General features: G+C 48.8%; 2 protein-coding genes across 2 annotated transcripts in view; both read left to right on the top strand.

The window, feature by feature from the left end:
* PTPRH (protein tyrosine phosphatase receptor type H) overlaps positions 1–13,756 on the top strand; it is a 65,910-nt gene extending 52,154 nt beyond the window's left edge. The window contains exons 8-20 of the mRNA XM_004381899.2: positions 218–484; positions 1,434–1,730; positions 2,055–2,318; positions 6,864–6,942; positions 7,057–7,104; positions 8,176–8,266; positions 8,732–8,822; positions 9,368–9,444; positions 10,040–10,174; positions 12,001–12,123; positions 12,340–12,500; positions 13,372–13,507; positions 13,607–13,756. Of these exons, the coding sequence (XP_004381956.2) occupies positions 218–484; positions 1,434–1,730; positions 2,055–2,318; positions 6,864–6,942; positions 7,057–7,104; positions 8,176–8,266; positions 8,732–8,822; positions 9,368–9,444; positions 10,040–10,174; positions 12,001–12,123; positions 12,340–12,500; positions 13,372–13,507; positions 13,607–13,756 (1,919 nt within the window). The remainder of the gene's footprint in view (positions 1–217; positions 485–1,433; positions 1,731–2,054; positions 2,319–6,863; positions 6,943–7,056; positions 7,105–8,175; positions 8,267–8,731; positions 8,823–9,367; positions 9,445–10,039; positions 10,175–12,000; positions 12,124–12,339; positions 12,501–13,371; positions 13,508–13,606) is intronic.
* Positions 13,757–15,550: 1,794 nt separating this feature from the next.
* Positions 15,551–23,904, top strand: SYT5 (synaptotagmin 5). The gene is made up of 9 exons (XM_004381756.1): positions 15,551–15,654; positions 16,719–16,842; positions 17,377–17,549; positions 19,994–20,113; positions 20,241–20,408; positions 21,141–21,308; positions 22,344–22,461; positions 22,727–22,860; positions 23,704–23,904. The coding sequence occupies exons 2-9, from the start codon at positions 16,764–16,766 to the stop codon at positions 23,902–23,904; spliced, it is 1,161 nt and encodes a 386-aa protein (XP_004381813.1). The 5' UTR covers positions 15,551–15,654; positions 16,719–16,763.
* Positions 23,905–25,461: the final 1,557 nt, after the last annotated feature.

Below are 25,461 nucleotides of genomic sequence, written 5' to 3'. Positions count from 1 at the left end.
CACTTCTAGGGTGGGCAAAAGAGGCCATTGGAGCCTTGGGGTTATCCCTGTAAAATAGACAAAGTCCAAGCATCCAAGGACCACTGAACCTCAGAGCTTTAGGTCCTTTTGCTAGAAGTGTTTCTCTTTAGATATCAGGACTGTATAGGGGAAAGGGCATCTCCCCTTTGCTCCAGATTCGGAACATGGAACCCTGACTTTCTGCTCCCTCTGCCAGTCCCCAACAGAGTGACAAGCCTTGGGATGCAGGACCAGACCAACAGTTCCATCACCTTGAGCTGGACAGCTCCCCTGGGCCCAGACCAACCACCCTACACCTACTGGGTCCAATGGTCGAGGGAGGAAAGTGTACAAGGGACCCAAAACATCTCAGATACCAGTATCACGGTGAAGGAACTAGAAGCTGGGACTTTGTACACCTTCACTGTTTGGGTCGAGAGGAACAATGTCAACAGTACAAACAAGATGATTAATGCATCTACAGGTAAGACATCTTTTACAAATCACTTCTGGGGCAGGCAAAAGGAAGTCAGAACTGAAACACCTCAGATACTAGAATCACAGTTGAGGAACTGGATGCTGGGAGTTTGTACTCCTTCACTGTGTGGGCCCAGAGGAACAGGGTCAGCAGTGACACTAGGACTCTCACTGAAGCCACTCATAAGACAGTCCAGTCATGGGTGCAGCACTGTTGAGATGGGGGACAGGAAAAGGGATGAGAGACTTTGGGAATCTCCTGGGAAATGCACAGTGTTCTCAGGGACTGGGGAACCTTACCTGACCTTATTGAGTCTCAGGCTTGTTGGCAAGTTACTAGGGAGTGTCTTTCCTCAGCAACCAGGACTTCCCAAAAATGGGCCCATCTCTTCTGTCTTTGGGAAATGGGACCTTTGGGGTCAAGGACATCCCCTGACTGCCCAGCATCACCTCTCAGGACTCAGCAAAATCACCAGCTGGATAATAGACAACAACTTGTCATGCTGAGTTAGATGAATCAAGAGGACCTAGCCTCTCAGCCTAAACATGTGGGGAACCAAAATCATCCTACTAACTAGCTTCACATGGAGGGATAAGTTTTTGACCCTTGGCCATTTGAGCTAAGAAAAATAAAATCAACAGCTCCATCTTGAAACTTGATGTGTCTGAAAGTGAGAAAGTTCCCAACCCTGGCGGCTCATAGGAGAGAGAATATTGAGAAAGATGATGGAGGGAATCAAGGGCTGGAGCTGGGGAGTGAGAAAACTGAGGCCTTCTTGGTCCTGCCAATCCTTAGGTTTCTAGGGTCTTGTTCTGTGGTACAACCCTCCTTAGAAACTAGAGCCATTGGTTGACTGAGGAATCTCAGGTTTTGTTTGAGGAGAAAGGTGGGCAGGATGAGGTATGAGGGTCATTGAGAATACGTCTCCCTTAAATTTCTAATCCTCACCTCTCAGTTCCCAATGAGGTCACAGATCTGAACACAACTCAGACCAACAACTCAGTCACACTAAGATGGAAGCCCCCCACAGACCCTTACTCTCATCTTTACATATACTGGATCCAGTGGGCCACTGGGGGACAGCTCCACAGGGGGAAAGATCTCCAAGGAGATAAGATCAACCAGACAGCCAAGACCAATGAGACTCAGTACACAGTGAAGGCCCTTTCACCCGGGACTCTGTACAACTTCAGCGTGTGGGCAGAGATTAACAATGTATTCAGTTTCATACACAGCCTTCATGCATCCACAGGTAAGATGGACCTCACTTGTACCTGGTGGATTGGGCTTACTTAAGTCAGACCTTGAGGGCAATGAGAAGTGAATGGATTACAAATCCCATCAGGACATGGGGTAATGACCTGATATGTTGCAATGGCATGGAGAGTCCAAGAGCTCATGAAAGTTCCAGTTTGAGTGGTGTTGTTGGCGTTGAGGGAAGACTAGAAAACGAAGGAAGATAATAGATTTTTGTTTGAGGAGGATGGGATGGGGTAGTTTGCAGAGAACTGGCATGACTGGTTGGGCAGTCACATTAGATGGCTCCTCATTGGCTCTTTTTACTTCCTTTACTCAGCTCCTGACCCTGTCGCCATCACATCCTGTGTCAGTACCTCGGGCGGTTATGGGGTCATCCTGACCTGGTCTTGCCCCCCAGGAGGCTACGAGGTCTTCAAGTTGCAGGTGGGCAGGCAGGACTTTCAGAACACAACCTTGTGTGAGAGTGGAGTGTCCTTGTCGGGTTTCCAGCCAGCTCAGTCCTACCTAGCCACTGTCACAACTGTGTGGGATGGAATGAGGGCGCCATCTGCCTCCATGACCTGCTACACTGAGAGTACAGGTGAGCAAGCCCCACAGGACCTGACACTGGGAGGGAGGCCTCACTGGGTTCCATCAAACTTATTGTGATGAAGTCTCACTCTAGCTATGGGGTTCTTACTGTTTATCTTCTGTTTGTTTGTTTTTTTAACAGCTTTATTGAGCTACGATTTACATACCATACAATTTATCCATTTAAAGTGTACAACTGAATGGCCTTTAGTTTACTCACAGAGTTGTGAAACCATCACCACATCTATTTTAGAATATTTTCATCACCCCGAAAAGTAACCCTGTCTTCTTGAACTGTTACCCCCTAACCCCCCATTCCCTCTCAACCCTAAAACTAGTTGCCGTAGAGTCAGTTTCAACTCATGGCAATCCCATGTGTGTCAGAGTAGAACTGTGCTCCCAGCCCTGGCAACCACTAATCTACTTTCTCTCTCTATGGATTTACCTATTCTGGATATTCCATATAAATGGAGTCACACAATGTGTGACTCTTCGTCTCTGACTTCTTTCATTAAGCACAATGTTTTAAAGGATCGTCTATGTTGTAGCATGTATCAGCACTTCATTCTTTCTTAACGGCTGAAAAACATGCCATTGTATGGATACACAGGTAGTCCCCAACTTACGACGGGGTTCCGTTTTGAAGACTCTGTCGTAAGTCAGTTCTGAGGTAAGTTGATTACCTTTTTTTGTTTTTTTTTTTTAGTTTCCATTATTATTGCCTTTTAACCCCTTCAAGACCCTATTATTTTCCGCTTTGAATTTTTTTTATATACCATGTGTTTTTATTAATGGAAGTATGCTGAGTCATGGAGTGTGTTTACATTTTTGATTGGTAGCATGGATTTTGAGAAATACGATGTGGGAATACATGTTACCACAAAACTCAAGGGTTTCTCTGGCACCATGATTAGTGGGCACCGGCCTGTCTCACCAGACCGGGGTGGCAGGATGTATTGCGGGGTGCCTTCCACTGGGGTACACTGGGCACCTCTGGTTTTCCAAACATGACATATACACAAAAACAAAACAAAACCCACCAGCACCCTAACTATTACACAGGAACCCATAAATATGCTTACAAGGCTTATCTAGTTGTACAAAAGTCAAAACAAACAAAATTTTTATCCAGTCACACTTCCTGGATACACTAACTCACGTTTAAGCCTGATATCCCAGCTATTTTGCTTTAATGAATGTTTCTTTCACAATTACACAAGTCCCAAATGGAGGGCAGTGAATACTTTTAGCAGGAAAAGTAGAGTCCCAAGAGACCTGAGAGGTGGAAAAAGTGGATGGGACATTGTATATCCCATGGATCCTTAAAGGGTTTATTATCAGTATCTTTATAAACCTGATCTTTATTTGTCTTTGGGGGTTTGGAAACATCTGTGAGTGAACATCTGAGAATAATAACATCAGCAAATCATGTGCTGCAACAATGTATGTAGTATATATTACTAATGATAACGTAAAAAAAAAGGTGATTGGTTATAAGTTCAGTTCGTCATAACTTAAATATGTTGTAAGTCAGGGACTGCCTTAGCACATTTTGTTTATCCGTTTGCCATTTGATGGGTATTGGGGTTGTTTCCACTTTTTGGTTATTAAGAATAATGCTGCTAGGAACATTTGTGTACAGATTTTTCAATCCTCTTGGGTATATACCTAGAAGCAGAATTTCTGGGTCATATGGTAACTCTGTTTCACTGTCTGAGGAACTACTAAATCATGTTCCAAAGTGGCTACCCCATTTTATAGTCAGCAATGGGATACTTGAAGAAATCTGAATTTCACACCCAGGAGGAGTCTGACCAGGTACCATGGCCATGGCTGCAGGCCTCACTGGGCCCCAATCTTTGGGACAGTCACTTATGTCCTAGGAACCAGGGCCTCTTATAAGATTGGGTCTCCTATCTGGGACACTTAAAAAAAATTATTGTGGTAAAATATATATATAACATATTGCCTCCATGAACAACTTCTCCCTTTGCCATAAGACCAGAAGAACAGGATGGTGCCTGGCTACCATTACTGAGCGTTTTGATAAAAGATTCTATAGAAGAAAAAAGAGAGAAAACGCAAAACAGAATTTCAAATTCCCATGGAATTCAGACATTCTGGAGCTATGGAGGCTGGACGAATGAACACCTGAAACTATTGCCCTGAGATAATATTTAAACCTTAAACCAAAAATATCCCCTGAAGTCTTCTTAAAACCAAACTATAGTTTGGATTAACTAGTAAAGAATGTCTGCCTTGAGCATTGTGCTCTTTTAAGAACTATCTATGTGGGATCAAATTGACAACAGCAACTTGAAATATTAGATAGGAAACTTAAGGGGTAGTAAATTTATGTTAACAAGGGAAGAATAATTTGGAAAAGGAGGGTGAGAATGGTTGCATTGTAATCAGTGTCACTGAATTGTACACGTAGAAACTGTTTAATTGGTGTATGTTCTGATGTGCATATTCTGAACAACAAATAAAATAAATTATAAAAATACATATAGCATAAAATTTGCCATTTTAACCATACAACTCAGTGACATTAATTATATTCACAATGTTGTGCAACCTTCATCACTATCTACTTCCAAAACCTTTTCATCTCCCCAAACAGAAACTCTGAACCCATTAAGTACTAATTTCCCACTTTCTCCTCTCCATAGCTCTTGGTAATCTCTCATCTACTTTCTGTCTCTATGAATTTGCCTGCACTTGTTATTTAGTATAAGTGGAATTATACAATATTTACTCTTTTCTGTCTGGCTTATTTCACTTAGCGTAATGTTTTCAAGGTTCATTCATGTTGTAGCATGTATCAATACTTCATTCTTTTTTGTGACTAAATAATATTCCGTTGTATATACATACTGTATTTTATTTATCTATTCATCTAAGGATGGACTGTTGGGTTGTTTCTATCTTTTGACTGTTGTGACTAGTGCTGCAATGAAGGGACAGTTGGCATTTTGGGCTGGATCATTCTCTGTTGTAGGGGCTGTCTTGCGCTTTGTAGGATGTTGAGCAGTACACCTGGCCCCTGCACATAGATGCCAGTATGCCAGACATTGTCACATGTCCCCTGGGGGTGGGTGCAAAATCATCCCCAGGTAAGGACCACTGGTCTAGACCAAGGACGGAAAGGGTTGTTCTTTCGTGACTAGGTCGCCCGATAGAATGTCTTTGACCAGACTCCTGGAGAAATGAGAGGCGAAGAGAAAAGGTGGGTGGGAGGTGGACCTTTGAATTGAAAGAACGGTGGATTGGGCCCGACCAGGCATTATCCAGAAGATTTCGCCTTTCGTTTTTTGCCCTAGCATCTTTTCTGTAGGCCCTCTGTATTAGTCAGGGTTCTCCAAAGAAGAAACAGAACCAACAGGAGACAACAGGAGATACACAGAAATAGATAGAGATCAACTACTACTACTACCAGTTGCCATGGAATTGATTCCTACTCTTGGTGACCCCATGTGTATCATAGTAGAACTGTGCTCCATTGGGTTTTCGGTGGCTGAGATCTTTCAGAAGTAGATTGCCAGGCCTTTCTTCCAAGGTGCCTCAGGAAGGATTCAAACCCCCAACCTTTTGGTTAGTAGAAAATGCTTAAACATTTGTGCCACCCAGGGAATCACTCTCTCTATATATATATATGTATATATACATATAACACACACAACTTGACAACAACGATCACCACCAACAACATATACATATAAAACAAATTATAGATACATGTATATATGTGTGTGCATGTGTGTGTATGTATAAAGTGAAACCTGTGAGACCCAGAACTCGATGAGACTGCCTTGTTTTTCCAAGTCTCGCAAGTTTTCTGCCTTTGACAGGGTGCAGTCTTACCTCTTTTCTATCTCTCCTTTTAGTGGAAAATATTTGTGTTTTCCTTCTCTGACAAGTTTCTGCCTTACACAGGTTGTATATACAGAGAGAGAGAGGAAGAGGGAGAAAGAGAGATTGATTTTAAGGAATTAGCTCACGTGATGGTGGGGCCTGGCAAGTCCAACAACATGTACACACACACATATATATACAAATTATATATACATGTATACACGTGTGTGCATGTATGTGTATATATGTACATATAGAGAGAAAAAGAGATTGATTTTATTTTAAGGAATTGACTCATGTGATTGTGAAGACTGACAAGTCTAAAATCTGTAGGGCAGGTGGCAGGCTGGAAACTCCAGCAGGATTTCTACTTTACAGTCTTGAGGCAGAATCCTTCTCTTCTCAGAAACCTCAGTGTTTGCTCTTAAAGCCTTCAACTGATTGGATCAGGCCCACCCACATTATCCAGGGTCATCTTCTTAAAGCCCACTGATTATAGATAATAATGCCATCTACAAAACGTCTTCACAGCAACATCTACACTAGTGTTTGGCCAAACAATTAGGCACCACAGCCTAGCCAAACTGGCACATAAAATGAAACATCACACACTCTGATCACAGTTTTGGGTGAGGATAGAGATGGGAGATCAGGAGCTAGGACCTAGGCTCTAATGGCTCCCAATGCCTCCTGCCCCCAGGGGTCATTGTCGGCTCCATTGTGGGAGTTCTCCTGTTTGTCTTCATACTGGGCCTGCTGGTTTTCTTCCTGAAGAAGAGGTAAGATTCAGGGCAGGACTGACCGCCTGGGGGTGGGGTGGTGGGGGAAAGGATGAGGACCCCTGGTTCCTAGCCTCTTTCCCTGAGCCTTTCACCCCAATGTCCTTTTCCCAGGAATAAGAAGAGCCCAGAGAAACAGGCAGCCAGGGATCTGGCCTTCAGGTGAGCAGAAGGTTTTGGGGAGTGTGTTAGATTCCTGGAGTCCTGGGCGGTGCAAAGGGTTAAGTGCTCAGATTTTGGTCGAAAGGTTGGCAGTTCTAATCCACCGAGAAGTGCCTCAGAAGGAAGGCCTGGCAATCCACTTCCAAAAGATCCCAGGCATTGAAAACCCTATGGAGCACAGTTCTACTCTGACACACATGGGTTTGCCATGAGTCGGCATTGACTCAACAGCAATTGGTTTGGTTTGGGTTTTTATTAGAGTCCTAGAGCTGCTGTAACAAAGTACCACAAACTGGGTGGCTTAAAACAACAGAAATTTATTACCTCGCAGTTCTGGAGGCTAGAAGTCCGACATCTGGGTGTCAGCTGTGTTGATTCCTTCTGAGGGCTCTGTGGGAGATTCTGTGCCATGCCTCTGAGCTTCTGGTAGCTCCACGTGTTCCTTGGAGTTCCTTGGCTTGCGCATGCGGTGTCGGATGACTGTCTTCCCTCTTTCTGTGTATCTTCTCCTTTGTCATAAGCACAACAGTCATATAGGATTGGAGTCCCTGGGTGGGGCAAACCGTTAAGAGCTTAGCTGCTAATCAAAATGTTGGCAGTTGGAATCCACCTAGAGGTGCCTCGGTAGGAGGGCTTGGTGATCTACTTCTGAAAGATCACAGCCATTGAAAACCCTATGGAGCACAGTTCTACTCTGACACACATGGGGTCGCCATGGGTCAGAGTTGACTCAATGGCAATTGGTTTGGTTTTGGTTTTTATTAGATTCCTAGAGCTGTGACCAAGTACTACTATCTGTGCATTAAAAATAATAGAAATTTATTCTCTCACAGTTCTGGAGGCTAGAAGTTCTTACTCCAACATGACCTCATGTTAACTTAACTGTTGGCATCTTTAGCTACAGAAGAGAGGGAAGAACTCATGACTGGTGGCTCCCGAGGTGGGAGGGTACTGGACCCAGAGCCAAGGAGGAAGGGAGTGGCCTTAAATGGGAGAAGAAATGCCATTTCTTTTGTCCTAGGAGTGCAGGAAGTTGAAATTTTCTTTCTATATCACTCCCTCTCCCCATAGTTTTCCAGGAGACATCCTGGCCGAAGATTTTGCTGATCATGTCAGGAAAAATGAGAAGGACAGCAATTGTGGTTTTGCAGAGGAATACCAGGTGCGGAGAGAGCAGAGAGGGCTGAGCTGACCCTCATGACCCTCAAACCGCATCCCAGACCTTCTCACACCTGCCTGTCGAGATTGAACAAACACAGTAACACATATTTTGTGAGATTAGATAGAAATTCTAAGGCACGACTATCTACCTTTCCAACTCATCGAAATCTTTAAAAAGTAATGGGAATTTTGTCCAGTCCTAAAGAAACTCCCTCAGCTCTGGATCAACTGGTTTTCCCTGACCCCTGCTTTCTTGCCTACCTCCCCCCATTTTCCCCAAAATCGTCTCAAATGTCTCACAGGGGTAGTGGCAGACATAAGCTCTATTTTTGGGCATGCTGCAGAGACCCATAGTGCAAGGGGTAGACAGAGGGATGAGGAAGGCAAGGGGAGCTCTAGGGGTGTTCTTGGCGGAAGGTAGAGAAACTCCAACCTCACTGCACCCCTTTTCTGCCTCCACCCCTAGCAACTGGCCCTGGAGGGACATGACCAGCCGCACATGGTGGCCTCAGCTCCAGAAAACAATGCCAAGAATCGCTACAGAAACGTGCTGCCCTGTGAGTCTTAGCGTCCCTGGTTGGTGCAAACGGTTTGTACTTAACTGCTAACTGAATGGTTGGCAGTTTGAACCCAGCTGGCAGTGCCATGGAAGAAAGGTCTGGCAATCTGCTTCTGTAAAGATCACAGCCAAGAAAACCTGATGGAGCTTAGTTCTACTCTGTAAACATGGGGTCACCATGGGTCAGCATCAACTCAATGGCAGTGGGTTTTGGTTTTTTTTGTGTGTGTGTCTTAAATTTCCACTGATTTGTCCCTGGCCCTCACTTTGTCAACATCCTGTCCCTGATCCTCATTTCCATATTTCTGTGCTCTCCTCTTAACCCCTGGGAGAGACAAAGAACTCCCTCTAGTGGGTTCCTTTGAGAACCCCCTGGCTCACTCACCCCAGCTGAGGTGCCTCTGTCCCTCTCAGCCTCCATGTTCTCTGTGCGTGTCTTCACCTCTGTACAACTTCTGTCCCTGGGTCTCAGCCTCCGTCTCTCTGACTCTCTGGATCTCTCCACTCCATCTCTGCGTCACTAATACTGCCTTTTTCTCCTAGATGACTGGTCCAGGGTGCCCCTGAAGCCCCTCCATGGGGAACCAGGCTCTGACTACATCAACGCTAGCTTCATACCTGTAAGGACGTGGCTGAGAGCTGGGACCAGAAGGGCACTGTCTTAGTTTGGGTTCTGTACAGAAACAAAACAGTGATATATAGATATAGATAGATAGATAGACAGACAGATAGATAGACAAAGAGATAAAGAGAGAAATTTACCTCAAGGAAATGGCTCACTCAATTGTGGTGCTGGCAAGTCCCAAATCTGTAGGTTAGGCAGCAGGCTGGAGACCTCTGCAGGCATACGTCTTAAGATCCATAGGTCAGGCCATGCCAAAGAGTGCAGGATCAAGAGAAAGAGAGAGGGAGAGAGCAAGCTCTGACAGAACATCCATTTATATGCTGGAGGCAGGCCACACCTCCAAGGAAACTCTCCTTTCTACTGATTGGTTGATCACCTCAGATGATATCATGGAAGATGATTACACTGCGTTACCTTGCGTTATATATTGGAACAGCAACCAGTCCAGTGTCTGCCAAAGCCCTGAGAATCAAGGCCTAGCCAAGTTGACACATAAAATTAACCATTATGGGTGCTGAGCAAGCCTTCGAGGATAAGTGCCACAGGGGTCCATCCAAAGCCCCCCTGACCTGTCTTCTTTCTTCCATCAGGGTCTCTGGAGCCCCCAGGAGTTCATCGCAGCCCAGGGCCCCCTGGCCCAGACGGTGGGTGACTTCTGGCGTTTGGTGTGGGAGCAACAGAGCCACACCCTGGTCATGCTGACCAACTGCGTGGAGTCTGGTTGGGTGAGAGTGGACCTGTTTCTTAGTTCTCTAATGCTGCTATAACAGAAATCCCACAAGTGGGTGGCTTTAATAAACAGAAATTAATTTTCACACAGTTTTGGAGGCTGAAAGTCCAAGTTCAGGGCACAGGCTCTGTTGTTGTTAGGCGTCGTCGAGTGGGTTCCGACTCATATGGACCCTACGTATAATAGAATGAATCACTACCCGGTCCATTCTGCTGCTATTTATAAGGTTTTCACTGGCCAGTTTTCTCAGAAGTAGACTGCCAGTTCCTTCTTCCTAGTCTGAGTCTGGAAACTCCGCTGAAACCTATCCACTCTCGGTGATCCTGCTGATATTGGAAATACTGGTGGCATAGCTTCCAGCATCACAGCAACACGCAGGCCACCATAGTATGAGAAACTAACAGACGAGTGGTTGGGTGCCAGCTCTAGGGGAAGGCCTTTCTCTCTCTGTCAGCTCTGGGGAAAGGTCCTTGTCTCTTCAGTTTATCTTCATTGGCTCCTTGGTGATCTTCATGTGGTATAGCATCTATCTTCCCGTCTCTGTTTTCTTGCTTACTTGTTTAATCTCTTTTATATCTCAAAAGAGTTTGACTCAAGACACACCCTACACTAATACTACCTAATTAACATACCAAAGAAACTCCATTCCCAAATAGGATTATAACCACAGGTATTAAAAAAAAAAACCGTTGCAGTGGAATCGATTCCAACTCATAGCGGACCTATAGGACAGAGCAGAACTGTCCGGTAGGGTTTCCAAGGAGCGGCTGGTAGACTCGAACTGCCAACCTTTTGGTTAGCAGCCTAAGCGCTTAACCACAGTCCCACCAGGGCTCCTCCCACAGGTACAGGGGTTAAGATTTACAACACATATTTTGAGAGGGACACAATTCAATCCAAAACAGACTGGGTCCTGGTGCTGACCTCCTGAACTCTGATGCCAACTCTGGCTCTTCTTCTATCTCCAACATGGACCCCCTGACCCATCCTCCGACCATCCACTGGTCCACGTATGGGTGTGAAGAGGATCCCAGTGACCTTGGGAAGTGTCTTAATTTCCTAATGCTTCTGTAACAGAAATACCACAAGTGGGTGGCTTTAAAGAACAGAAATTTATTTTCTCATAGTTTAGGGGGCTAGAAGTCCAAATTCAGGACACTGGCTCCAGGGGAGGGCTCTCTCTTTATCTCTCTTTGTTGGCTCTGGGGGAAGATCTTCGTCTCTTCCAGCATTCCTCGGTTCTTTGGCAATCTTCACATGGTATCTGTCTTCTCCTCTTTGTTCTTCCTTGTCTCTGTGTCTATGCTGCTGTTTATAGCACTCAGAAGTGATTAGTTTAGGACACACCCTACACCGATATGGCCTCATTAACATAAGAAAAAAAACCCTATTTCCAAATGGGATTACATACACAGGTATAACCAAAAAAACCCAAACCAGTTGTGGTTGAGTCAACTCTGACTCATGGTGACCCCATGTGTGTCAGAGTAGAACTGTGCCCCATAGAGTTACATCTACAGTTATGGGGTTAGAATTCCAACATGTATTTTGGAGGGACACAATTCAATCTATAACAGGAAGGAAGACTCCTCTTGGCTGTGATGAATCTATACCTGGTTGCCCTTGGGGGCTGCCTTGCTGCCAGGGCAAGGGGAACTTTTTTATACAAGGGCCACAGTGATTTTACTTTGCTCAGTCTCCATTTTCTCATCTGTAAAATGGGCGTAATAACAGTCACTACTTCTTAGTGCAGTAGATGCATGAGGGTAGGTTTCCTGGGACTCCTGGTCTCTAACCACCCCCCCTTCCCATTGTCCTCAGGTAAAGTGTGAACATTATTGGCCTCTGGATTCTCAGCCCTGCACTCATGGGCACATTCAGGTGACCCTGGTGGATGAGGAGGTGACAGAGAACTGGACTACGCGGGACCTGAAGCTCTTCCACGTAAGCCCCATCCTGGCTCCCAGTGCTTCTCCCCAAGACATTCCGAGCATCCCCCCAACCCAGAACTCTCCATGGGGTCTAATGTTCTGCTCACTCCCCCAAGGGACCCCAATGTGAGCAAGCATTTCCCCACAGGCCATAGAAACTGGCCACCCAGACCCACCCCAAGGCTCCTTAGCCTATGAGCTCCCCCTCTCCAATCTGCCCTTCCTCTAGGTGGAAGAGCAGAAGGCTCTGTCTGTACGTCAATTCCACTACATAGCCTGGCCCGATCATGGCGTCCCCCACTCCCCAGATCCCTTGCTGGCCTTCTGGAAGGTGCTTCGGAAATGGCTCGACCAGAACATGGGGGGTGGTCCACCCATTGTGCACTGCAGGTAAGGACCTACCAAGGACTCCCCCCTTTGATAGGACCCCCCTTTGGGACTCAGATAATGGTGTTACCTCGATCCTCAGAAATTGGGGAGGAGGTCAAAGAGAAGGGGGAGGAGGGGGAGGAGGAGGCAGGAGATAAGGGGATAGTAAAGCAGATTACGAAGGGAACAATGATCAAAAAGTTAAACATAGAAATACCATACAATCCAGCAATTCCATTCCTAGGCATATACCCAAAAGAACTGAAAGCGAGAATACAAACAGACACAGGTAAACTAATGTTTACTGCAGCACTATTCACAACAGCCGAAAGGTGGAAACAACCTAAATGTCCATCAACAGATGATTGGATAAACAAAATGTTGTATATACACACAATGGAATTATTATTCAGCCGTAAAGAGAAATAAAGTCCTGATGTGACATGGATGAACCTTGAAAACATTATGCTGAGTGAAATAAGTCATATTAACTGATAAAATCTTCAAGGACCCTATTTCCAAACAAGGTCATGTTCACGGGTACCGGGGGTTTAACCAGTTGCTGTTGACTCCAACTCATGGTGACCCCATGTGTATCAGAGTATAACTATGCCCCATAGGGTTTTCAATGACTGATTTTTTTGGAAGTAGATCACCAGGTCTTTCTTCCGAGGTAACTCTGGGTGAACTCAAACTACCAACCTTTTGGTTAGCAGCTAAATGTGTTAACCATTTGCACCCAGGAATATCTGTCTCATTAGGCGTTATTGTTGTTGTTAACTGCCCTTGACTCATGGTGACCCTATGAGGACTTCAATATATCTTTTTGGGGAACACAGTTCAATGCATGACATCCCTCCTGTGGCCTGACCCCTTCCTTGTCCTCACCTAGCGCTGGTGTGGGCCGCACTGGCACCCTCATCGCCCTGGATGTCTTGCTCCAGCAGCTGGAGTGTGAGGGTCTCGTGGGGCCTTTCAACTTTGTGAGAAAGATGAGAGGAAGCCGTCCCTTGATGGTTCAGACCGAGGTAATGGTGTTTCTAGGGGGCATAGGGAGGAGCGGGCTGTGGGAGCCCTGGGGGAAAGCTGGCAGAGGCCATCCTTCACTCCCTGTGCCCCCTACCCAGGCCCAGTATGTGTTCCTGCACCAGTGCATCCTGCGGTTCCTGCAACAGTCACACCCAGCCCCAGAGGAGGAAGAAGTCATGTATGAGAACGTGGCTGATCTGCTGTGTGAGAATGTGGCTGCAATCCAGGCCCACAAGTGTGAGGTCTAGGCTGCCTGAGGGCTTGAGACCCCAGCCCAGCCAGACTGAAGCATTCAGCCCTCACTTGAGTCCAGATTCCTGGATCCCTGGGAAAGCAGAGGGCTGGGGTCCCAGACTCTTGGGTCCTGCAGGAGGAAGGACTGGAAACTCACACTTCCATTTCCCTGGGGGAGAGGGGGTCTGGTGGGTTTGAACTCCTGAATCGTGTGGGAGGTGAGGGATGAGGACCTGGATTCCTGGTTCCTTGAAGGAAGAGAGGAACGAGAGCTTGGATTTCCTAGTTTCTTGAGGGAGAAGGAGGCTGGGGCCCTGGGTCTCAAGGATAGGGACTGAAACCTGGATTCCTGGGTTCTAGGGAGGAGGGAATTCCCAAACCCACTGCTGTTGATTCCAACTTATAGTGACCCTACAGGACAGAGTAGACATGTCCCATAGGGTTTCCAAGGCTGTAATCTTTATGGAAGCAGACTGCCACATCTTTCTCCTATGGAGCGGCTAGTGGTTTCCAACCACTGACCTTTCAGTTAGCAACCAAGTGCTTAACCACTGCACCACCAGGGCTCCTTGAGGAGGTATCTAGGGCCCTGAATTCTGGCTTCCCAAGGGGCAAGGGCAGGCAAGATCCTGCTCAGACTTTCCTTAGGAACCAAATCAGTCTTCTATAATCTGAGATTGAAGGGATTCCTTCCACCTGAGGTCCCCCTGTACCCCACTGCCTGTACATAGTTTTCCTTCTATCCTATAATTTATTAAATCACTGTTTTCCTGGATGCCGGTTGCCCTGGTGGATTTCTGGGTCTGGAAATAATGTTGGGATTGGGGGCAGTGGGGTTCCTGATGTCTAGGCATGAAGCAATGCCATAAAGAAGAATCTAGCAGTTGCCGTCTAATGAATTCCAACTCATGGTGACTCCGTGTGTGTCAGAGTAGAACTGCACTCCACAGAGTTTCAATTGCTGATTTTTAAGAGGTAGATCGCCAGGTCTTTCTTCTGAGGTGCCACTGGGTGGAATCAAAACTCCAAACTTTTGGTTAGCAGCCCAGCGTATTAACTGTTTGCACCATCCAGGGACTCCTAAGGAGGAATCTGTTGTTAGGTGCCATCGAGTCAATTTTCAACTCATAGCTATTCCATGTGACAGAGTAGAACTGCCCCATAGGGTTTTCTAGGCCGTAATCTTTACCGGAGCGAATCGTCAGGTTTTTCTCCCGCACAGTGGCTGAGTAGGTTCGAATAGCCAAACTTTCGGTTAGCAGCCGAGCGCTTAACCGTTGCGCCACCAAAATTTTGCATCTGTAAATGTAGGTTTGGATTGGCTGAGTTTCCTGGACCTAGAGGCGTGGGGGCTTGCCTCCTGGGACAGGAATTAGGGTAGCTTGTAGGGAGATGCCTGTGCCACTAGGACCAATATATTGGGAAGTTTCATGCTGAGTCTCCCATAGCTAATGTATCTGGGTATCTGGATACCTGGGTCTTCTGGGTCCTGGGGCCAGGTATCGTGGCGCTTGTGTATCTGGATGCCTGGGTCTCCAGAGAGGGTCTCCAGCTCCCGGTCCGGGGGTCGGTATCCTGGCGCCTGGTTCTTTGAGCTGTAGGGGGCGTTGGATGGATGCCCTATGTGTGGACCAGAAAACAGAAAGCACTGGGGAACCAGGATGAGCATCAGAGAGCGCCGTCGCGGTTCCTGGTTGGGGGAGGGGCGAGAGGTGGGGCTCTCAGCCTACCCGGGGCGAACACGGACACACACGCGCGCGCGCGCGCACACAAACACACACACGTACACACACGCCAGCTCCTCTCAGCCTCGATCAGCACCCAGGACAGCGCCGCCCGCTTGCGGGGGCGGGGTCCGGGCGGGGCCAGCGCCTCAGTGTCTCCCAGAACGGTCCGTGCAGCCGCCGACCAGGTAGGAGCCGCTGGGACCCCCTTCCTGAGCCCCATCCTTACTCCTATCGATAGAGGACCCTCAGAGGGTGCGTTCACTGAGGGGGACCGAGAGGGAGCAGGAAGGTTGGAGCCTGGAAAGGGGCGATTGGGATTTAGAGAGAAGATAGGTGTGGAGGCAGACAAACAGGGTGGGGGGAAAGGGCCCTGGGAGCTAGAGACCTGACCGCAGGCGGAGGGTGAGAGAGACGAAGATGGGCGGGGGGTAGGGGAGAGACCGATGGGAGACAGACAGACATAAGAAGAGACATCTATTGGGAGTCAAGAGAAAAGCGGAGAACGAAGCGGTCACGAGAACAGATGTAAAGACAAAGATTGGGGTGTGCGGGAGAGACGAACAGGCCCAGATATGTGTGCGGGTCCAGGAGAGGCACCAGGCAGCCGCCCACCCCCTCCAAGAGTAGGGAAAGGAGGGGAACCTGAGTCTCAGCTACCAGGGCCAGATGTGGAGGGAGGAGCCAGATATGGGCGCACGGACGGACGGACGCATGGACCACAGACCGCCCCCCTCCCCACTTTCCCGAGGATCCGCGTCTGGGGTCCCACGCCCAAGGGCCTGAAGGGAGCCTGCCCCGCCCAGACTCCACTTCTGTGCGTAAGCCCCGCCCGTTGTCGTGGCAACAGTCCGTTGCCCGGGCAACCAACCAGTGGTGCCCCCGCTCCGCCTGAGAGGAGCCAGCCGTTGCTCTGAGCAACCCGGTGCGCTGGTTCCCACGCCCGCCTTCTCCTACTTCCGGTTAAAGTCCTGGGGGAGGGAGGGGCAGAAATCACCGGGAGTACTGAGGGTGCCTTGAAGGGAAGTGGCGTTCCCTTAGTATGGAACTAGGTCCTAGAACCCAACTCCTAGCGCCCGCCCTCCGCCGCGGGGAGGAACTGAAACTGGGTCCTGGAACTACAACTCCCAGCATGCCTCGCGCTGGACGGCCGGTCTGTGCGCGGCCGTCCGCCCAGGAGGCCGATGGGAGTTGTAGTTCTTTGTTGTCCGGCGGCTTCAATGGGTTGCTTGGGTTGGGAGTGGGGGGCTAGGGCGCCTGGGTGCCTCTGCAGAAAGGACTGTAGGACGCCGCCGCCATGTTCCCGGAGCCTCCAACCTCGGGGCCTCCAGCTCCCGACGCGCCTCCTGATTCCAGCCGCATCAGCTACGGTCCTGGTGAGCGAGACCTGGAGTCAGAGCGGACAAAAAGGCTGGCCAGGATTTCCAGGGGCGGGATTCGGAAGCGTGTACTCTGGCTGGAGGGCTGGAAAATCCGGGTGGGATTTTAGGTCAGAGTCCTGGGCTGGAATCTGAAAGAAATGGGGAAAAGGAGCAGGTTTGCAAAAAAACCGGAATCAGATAAAGGGATGTGGAATGGAATGGAATCTTGGATTGGAGAATTGGAAGATCCACCTCTTCCTTCTCTTTACAGTTGGAGAAACTGAGGCCCTGGGAGGGGCAGGGCTTCTTCTAAAAGCAACAGGGTAGAGCAGAAATTAGAATGGGAGTGAAAGGGGAGGTGGAACTAATAGGAAAGAAAATTCGATAGTGTCAGCCTGGATTAGGGCATCAAATCACTTTGTAGGTGAGATTGATTGGAAGGAAAACACGGGAATGAAGTGGAATGGAAATGACTGAAGGGAAAACAAGGCCAGGATTCCAGACTCCACATGGAATCCTCAGTGCACATTGTCTTCACCCCCTCTGCAGTGCCCCCCTGGGCCCTGGCCACAGTCGTGCTGATCTCAGGCCTCCTCATCTTCAGCTGCTGCTTCTGTCTCTTCCGGAGGCGTTGTCGGAGGCGGACGGGCAAGAAGAGCCAGGCCCAAGCCCAGGTCCACCTGCAGGAAGTGAAGGAGCTGGGTCGGAGTTATATAGACAAGGTGTGGCCTGGCCCAGCCCTGCAACCCTGCCTCTTCCCATAGCCCCGCCCCCCTCAATGGCCCAGCCAGTTTCAGGCTCTGCTCCCTTCCCTCCTGTGGTCGTTAGTTGCCATCAAGTTGGCTCTGACTCATGGAGACTTTACGTATAACAGAACAAAATATTTCCCAGTCTTGTGCCATCTTCGTGATAGTTGGTATGTTTGAGTCCATTGTTGTGGCTATTGTGTCGGTTCATCCCTGACTGGACTCTGGGGATCTGGAGATGGATCAGACCTTGTTACTTGTGCTCAAGAAGCTTCCAATCTGGTGGGGGAGTCAGACACTGACAGACATTCAGAGTGCAGGGTGATATGTGCCATATTAGAGGCAGTACAGGGCATTATGGGAGCTCAGGGAAGACACCTGATAGCCTAGAGGGCCAGAGAAGGCTTCCTGGAGGAAGTGACTTCTGCTCTGAGACTCAAGGGACAAACAGAGCTAACCAAGAGCAGGGAAAAGGACCTTCTAGGCAGAAGAAGGAAACCCTGATGGCATAGTGGTTAAGAGCTATGTCTGCTAACTGAAAGGTCAGCAGTTTGAGTCCACCAGGCACTCCTTGGAAACTCTACGGGGCAGTTCTACTTTGTCCTACAGGGTCACTATGAGTCAGAATCGACTCAACGGCAATGGGTTAGGCAGAAGAAAGGCATGTGGTAAGAACTGGAATCCAGATTCTAAGGCATATTTGGAGAATACGTATGTATTCTATAATAATAGCAATTTTTGAGAAGGAAGAGACAGGAAATACTAGTTATGATCATGGACTTGAGGCTCAGAGAGGGACAGTGAATTTCTCAAGGTCACAGATATATATGTGTGTATGTATGTACTATATAACAGAGCCCTGGTGGTGCAATGGTTAAGCTCTGGGCTGGGCTGCTAACCAAAAGGTTGGCAGTTTGAACCCACCCAGTGGCTCCATGGGAGAAAGACCTGGTGGTCTGCTCCCATAAAGATTACAGCCTAGAAAACCCTATGGGACAGTTCTTCTCTGTCACATGGGATCACTATGAGTCGAAAATAGACTCGACAGCACGTAACAACAGCATATAATATATGGAGTCGCTGGGTGGTGCAAACAGTTAATACACTCATCTACTAACTGAAAGGTTCGCAGTTCGAATCCACCCAGAGATGACTCAGAAGAAAGGCCTGGTGATCTACCTCTGAAAAATCAGCCATTGAAAACCCTACGGAGCACAGTTCTACTCTGACACATGTGGGAACACCATGAGTCAAGGTAGAATCAATGGCAAGTGGTTTAAGTTTGTATTATATATATAGTATATTATATACTGCGTTGTAGAATGAAGAATCTGGAGTAATCAGCAGTGTCCATATAACGAAGGTGATTAGGAGCCATGGAAGAGTTTTGAGCAGGAGAGGGACAGGGTCAGATGGGTGTTAGGAAAAATCCTCTGGAACCTGTATGGAGGACAGATATGGGGCCAGGAGACCATGGAGGAGGCTGGTGCAGCCATTGGAGTGGAAAATAAAAGACCACAGGTTCAAGGATCCAAGCATTGGGGCCCAGAGGGTCCTAGGTTTCCAACCTAGAGGGACCATTTTCCAGCTGTGTCACCTTGAGAAAGTCACTGCCCCTCTCTGAGCCTCAAGTCCATGATCATAACTAGTATTTCCTGCCTCTTCCTTCTCAAAAATTGCTATTATTATTATTATTACCCATAAGGGGCATGCTTTAGGGTTCTAGTATCCAGCCTCTATCCCTATCCATTAAGCCAATGGTGTTCAAAGACCATTTGCATCAGAATCACTTGGAGTATAGTACTTGTTGAAATGCAAATTCTGGACCCTGCACCAGACCTACTGAATCAGAATCTCTAAAGGGGTGACCCCAGGAATCTGCATTTTACCAAGCTACTCAGGAGAATTCTTATTCACAATAAATTTTGAGAATTGCTGGCCTAGGTTAAGGAGAAGCCTTTTGATGTTGTTATTCTAGTTTACAATGGCAAATGCACATTAAATATGCTGTTTCTCCTCCATGTTTTGCTGTGGCAAAATCACTAACCAACATGGCATTTTAGACAACCATTTTATTAGCATGCGAAATAAAATCTCTTGCATCCTTCTTGTAGTCAATAGGACATTATCAGCGCTATTGTTCTAGCCTAGGAATGACAAACGCACTGCACATGTGTTACCACTTGCCTTTTCCCTGCTGTGGCAGACATCACTAGTCAAACATCAACAAACACACAGCACGGTATCACCTGTTAATTCCCTTCCCATGGCAAACATCACTAATCAAACACTGACCCTACGTAGCCTGCAAGCGATCAGATATGGCCCAAAGGATCTGTTGAGTCTCCTTTGGCTTCTGGGCATGGAGGATACCCCTACCAGGGGAAGACTTCACCTTCCTTTGCCCGTGGATCCCTAAGGTACAGCCAGAAGTGGAGGAGCTGGACCCAGCACCACCCAGACCAGGACAGCAGGCGGCAGAGAAGCATGAACTAGGACGGCTGCAATACTCACTGGATTATGATTTCCAGAGTGGCCAGGTATGTGTGGTGGAGGAGGAGTGTTTTGGAGAAGAGTGTCTTGGGGATCCCAGCCCTTCCTGGAGGATGACCTAGAAGGGCAGCTAAGACTAATATTCCCTCCTCACTGTGCCTGGACATCCCACAGCTGCTGGTGGGCATCCTGCAGGCCGAGGGGTTGGCTGCCTTGGACTTGGGTGGTTCCTCAGACCCCTACGTGCGGGTCTACCTCCTGCCGGACAAACGGAGGCGGTATGAGACCAAGGTGCATCGGCAAACACTGAACCCACACTTCGGGGAGAACTTTGCCTTCAAGGTTAGCTCTTGCCCTCAGGGCCCGATACTAGGCAGCCTGCATCTAGTCCCTGGAATACTGCAGACCCAGCCCTTCAGCTTTTCTCGAAGCAGACACAGCCCAGGTGGCAGCTACCAGCTCCAGGTGCTATTGCACTGGACCCTGGGTTGTCCCTTTAAGGTGCAACTGACCCCCGGGCTGTTCCCCTGGACCCTGAGCTGCCCATCTGGGTTCCATTGACCACTGGACTGTACTCATGAACCCATGGGCTGTCCAGTTTGGGTTCCAGTGACCCCTGGGCTGTCCCATTTGGGCTCCAGTGACCCCTGGGCTGTCCCATTTGAGTTCCACTGACCCCTAGACTGCTCCCTGGGACCCTAGACAGTCCCATTTAGGTTCCAGATTTCCTGATTTCTTCCCATGGGCCTCTGTGCTGTCCCATCTGGTTTCCATAGCCCCCTGGACTGTTGCCTGGGACTCTGGACTGTCCCATTTGGGTTCCAGTGGCCTTTGGACCGTTCCTTGGGACCCTGGGCTGTCCCTTTTGGGTTACGTTGACCCCTGGACTGTTCCCTGGGACCCTGGGCTGCCCCATTTGTGTTCTAGGACCCCTGATTTGTTCCCGTGGACCCCTGAACTTTCCCACTTGGGTTCCATTGACTACCCCCTGGATCCTTGGGGCCTCACTTGAAGCCCTCACCTTGAAGTTCTGTGCCCTGTTCCTCTCTCTGACTCCCTATTCTCCTCTCCCAGGTCCCCTACGTGGAGCTGGGGGGTAGAGTGCTGGTCATGGCTGTGTACGACTTCGACCGCTTCTCCCGCAACGATGCCATCGGAGAGGTGCGGGTCCCCATGAGCTCTGTGGACTTGGGGCGGTCAGTTCTGGCCTGGCGGCAGCTGCAGGCAGCTCCACGGGAGGAGGTGAGCACCCCCAGCCACGCCCGGCTAGGCCCCTCCACCTCAACCCCGACCAATCAGAAGCTCCCAGGACCTTTCCGGTAAATTAACGCCCCACCCTCCTCCTTGGATTGTACCACTAGGAACTTAACTCTGGACCATTCCATTCCAAGGCAAGGAAGAGGGAAGAAAGGTGGGCAGAGAGGATGGACGTGTGGCTCAGGGGCTCTGGTGATGGGGTCTGTAAAAAATGGCGTGAAGGAGGTGTCTGACCTCCTCTAACTTCATAAGGGGGAAGGAGAATCAAGATCAACATCCCAAGGCTGATTCCTATGAGGCAGAGGTCAGACATGCCTCCTCTCTCCGCTGTCTTTACCAATTCTGACACCAACCATCCCTCTCACAGCACTCTCTACTACTCTGCTGTATTCGATAAGTCATTGCAATGGCCACAGAGAACTGACAAACAATGCTCGTGATTATGGAGTTTATTAGGGAAGTGACAGGTTATAATTCAGGTTCAGGATACAGTTCTTCCATCAGCACAGCCTCTTCTCAGCCATGCTCACAGGTATGCCTCTCAGGCCCTCAGTTAGGGCAAGTGTTACAAGGCTCTTTTAGCTCAGGAGATAAGTTCCCACAGGCACCCCACTCCGCCAGTAAGCCTTGGCCCAAAGGCACTCAGCTTTCTGGCCCCAGGGGCCAGGAAGCCTACTGTGCCAATCTCTCCTGCCATCATTTCTCTGCCACCGCTTCTCACCGTCTGCTGTGTTACAGCTCTCTGTCTCTCCATCTCCTGGTTCCAGGAGCTTCTCAGCACAGGGATCCTGGGTCCAAAAGATGGATGCGCTAGCTCTTCTTCCTTGGTGGTGGTGGGATCCTCTCCCCGCTCTGAATTGGCTCTCTTTTTAAGACAAAGCTGACCAATACCCTTGGTGGACCACAACTATCCCATTTGCACAGTCCCACCCAATCACCTGGGTGGCAGTTACCAGACCATGGCGAGAAAGCCCACACAAAACCGATCCATGGCACTGCAGGTCCTTTTCCTTCTTTTAGCAAGAGAAACTAGGAGACATCTGCTTCTCCCTCCGCTATGTCCCCACGGCAGGGAAGCTCACGGTCATCGTCCTGGAGGCTAAAAACCTGAAGAAGATGGATGTGGGGGGATTGTCAGGTGTGTGGAAAGCAAGGAAACAGAGGTGGGGAGTTTCTCCGGCTAAGGTCCTGAAGGTGCATGGGCCCCAAAAGTATATTGGGGGGATACCCTTGGGGGGCCCACAATGCTGTGGGAGAATTTACATTAGATATTGCCAAGGAGGGAGGAAGATCTAACAGGTGCATGTGAGTCCAAAGAAGTGTTTCATTCATTACCCCCTTTTGGATCTTCCTGGATTAAGATGGCAAGGGTGGGCTGTGAGACAATTTGTCCCTCTCCCCAGATCCCTATGTCAAGGTCCACCTGCTCCAGGGAGGCAAAAAGGTGCGGAAGAAGAAAACAACCATCAAGAAGAACACTCTGAACCCCTATTACAACGAGGCTTTCAGCTTTGAGGTGCCTTGTGACCAGGTCCAGGTGAGCTTAGGCCTGCCCATTGCCCTGGCCCTGCAGCTCTTCCTTCCCCAAGAGCCCCAGGCCCTTAGAAACCCTCATTTCTAGGGGAAAGGAGTCACCTTAGCAACTCCCTAGAAACCAGGTCCTGGAGGTATGAAGTTGGATTCTCAATCTCTCCTCCTACGAGGAACAGGAAGCCTCACTCACTGAAGAATGTTTCCTTAAAATTGGTCTAATGAAGATCAGAGTGTCCTGCCCCCTTAGGAAGCACAAAAACACCTCCCAGCAAACCTTTAGAAACTGGGTAAGACCTGGCCTCTCCGCCTATTTCAGGGTCCTGAAGGTTTACTCCTTAGAAGGCTGATCTCTAAGGAGGTTCCTAAAACCCCCCAGGCAGTGGAGCTCTTGTTGTTAGTTAGAATCAAGTAGATTCTGACTTATAATGACCCCATGTGACAGAGTAGAACTGCCCCATAGGATTTTCTTGGCTGTAAACTTTACAGAAGCCGACCCGCAGGTCTTTCTCCTTCGGAGCAGCTGGGTGGGTTTGAACTACCAGTCTTTAGGTTAGCAGCCCAACGCATAACAGGGCTCCGTAATGGAGCTCATATCTCCTTAGATATATAGCTGCGAGAAAGAAAAACTCCAGGGCATCTCTTTAACTATAGGGGTCTCCATCCTTCCCGCCTCCTACCCCTGCCATTGTCCCTAGCTCCAGGCCAAGTCTTAGCCAAAGGGCCTAGTACGGCTCCTTAGAACTCTGGTTGCTAGGAAGAAGGTACCCTTAGCAACGATAACTAAGCCCCTCCCCCGTGCCTCCTTCCCCCACGCACCCACCGTCTCTTCCTCCCCCATCCACCCCAGAAGGTACAGGTGGAGCTGACCGTGCTGGACTACGACAAACTGGGCAAGAACGAGGCCATCGGAAGGGTGGCGGTGGGGGCAGTCGTCGGCGGGGCTGGCCTGCGGCATTGGGCGGACATGCTGGCCAACCCCCGGCGGCCTATTGCTCAGTGGCACTCGCTGAGGCCCCCTGATCGAGTGAGACACCCGCCTGCGCCCTGATCGCCACCGCCAAGCCCCTGGCTAGACCTGGACTCTCGGCACTGATCCCAGACTCCTCACCCTGGCCCAAGCCAAGCCCAGTCCCATCTCGAAGCCTCCTCTACCACTAACCCTTCCCCTGCCCCACCATCTGATCCATTCCTGCCTTCTCACCCTCCCCCCGCCATTATGCCAATCATGATAACTTGCCAACTCCACCACCACGCACATACCCAGAAGCACCAGGGACCCCTGGGAACAGGGAAGCAGTCTAGTCTCTCCCTGCCCCAGGGTCTTCCCCTCTGCTTTGACGGTCAGTAACCCCAATCTGTTGCAGGTCCCTTCTACACAGGATCACGCACTCCTGTCCCAGTCTAATCCCCACGCTGTTCGTGGGTCCAAATAAAAGCTCAGCAGCTGTGGTGGCCTGGCCCCATGCTCCTTGGTGGTAGTGGGCGGGGGCCGCAGGCCCAGGAGGCAACTTAATCTCCAGGAGTGGGAAGGGAAAGGGGTGCCCATCCCAGAAACCCTTGTATTGGTGTCCTAGGGCTGCCTTAACTAAGCACCACAAACTGGTTGGCTTATAAGAACAGAAATGTGTTGTCTCACAGTTCTAGGGGCTAGAAGTACAAAATTAGGATATCAACAGGATTTTTCCGGGGGAAGAATAGGGAAGGATGTTAGAGGGAAGGAACAAAGCAAAGAACACAGAGCTGGAGGCACTAGAGAACCTGTGCTTCCTGTGATGTACTGTTAACAATAGATTCTCCGAAGCTTGCTATGTAGTTTGTCCATTTCTGTGGTGCAAATACTCTCACCATGACTGATTTCAAGATACCAACGTGAAATGGCTGAATGCGGAATTGAGAGAAGAGATGCCTAGTAGCACACCATTATATAGTATTTCCCAGGGCTGGAATTAGGGTTTCAAAATGTCTGGGGGTGTCAAAATACTCAGTACTCAAGATAAATAATATTCAATGCAATATTTTAAAAAATTAAAATTAGCACAGCAAATCCATGATGAACAAAATATCAAAATTTTAAATAAAGACAGGATTTGACCCTGCATTTGCACGACCCTGCCTCCCTCGCCTCATCCCAGCCCTGGTTTCTAATCCGCCCTTGTTCCAAAAAAACTTTATTTACAAAAACAGGCAGCCAGCCCCTGGGTGCAGTTTGCTAATTTAATTATCTAAGTATTCGCATTAAAATAGTAATTCCTTCATAGATAGATAGCTAGATAGATAGGTACTGTTAAATCGACTCTGACTCATGGAGAACTTCAGTACAGTGGAACAAAAGAGCTGTGCAGCCCTGCATCATCCTCAAGATCGCCGGCATGTTTCAGTCCACGTTTTGGCTACTGTGCCAATCCATCTCACTGAGGGTCCCCCTCACCCTTGCTGGCCCTCTTTGTCACCAAACATGATGTCTTCCTCCAGCGACTGACCCCTCCGGCTGACGTGTCCAAACCAAGCAAGTCAGTCAGTGTTCTGTTGTGACCCATAAGGTTTTCATTGACTGATTTTTGGAAGTAGATCTCCAGGCCTTTCTTCCTAATCTGTCTTAGTCTAG

Source organism: Trichechus manatus, unplaced genomic scaffold (genome assembly GCF_000243295.1).
Source record: "Trichechus manatus latirostris isolate Lorelei unplaced genomic scaffold, TriManLat1.0 scaffold00087, whole genome shotgun sequence".
Lineage (NCBI taxonomy): Eukaryota > Metazoa > Chordata > Mammalia > Sirenia > Trichechidae > Trichechus > Trichechus manatus.
The sequence above is the reverse complement of the archived record's forward strand: the minus strand, read 5'-3'. Positions and strand labels throughout refer to the sequence as shown.

What these genes read in the sequence shown, in the direction of transcription:
- SYT5 (XM_004381756.1), top strand. Translation starts at nt 16,764, where the DNA reads ATGTTCCCGGAGCCTCCAACCTCGGGGCCTCCAGCTCCCGACGCGCCT. An exon ending in ATGATTTCCAGAGTGGCCAG is followed by an intron (nt 20,114 to 20,240) that starts GTATGTGTGGTG and finishes GACATCCCACAG; the next exon opens with CTGCTGGTGGGCATCCTGCA. An exon ending in GGATGTGGGGGGATTGTCAG is followed by an intron (nt 22,462 to 22,726) that starts GTGTGTGGAAAG and finishes CCCTCTCCCCAG; the next exon opens with ATCCCTATGTCAAGGTCCAC.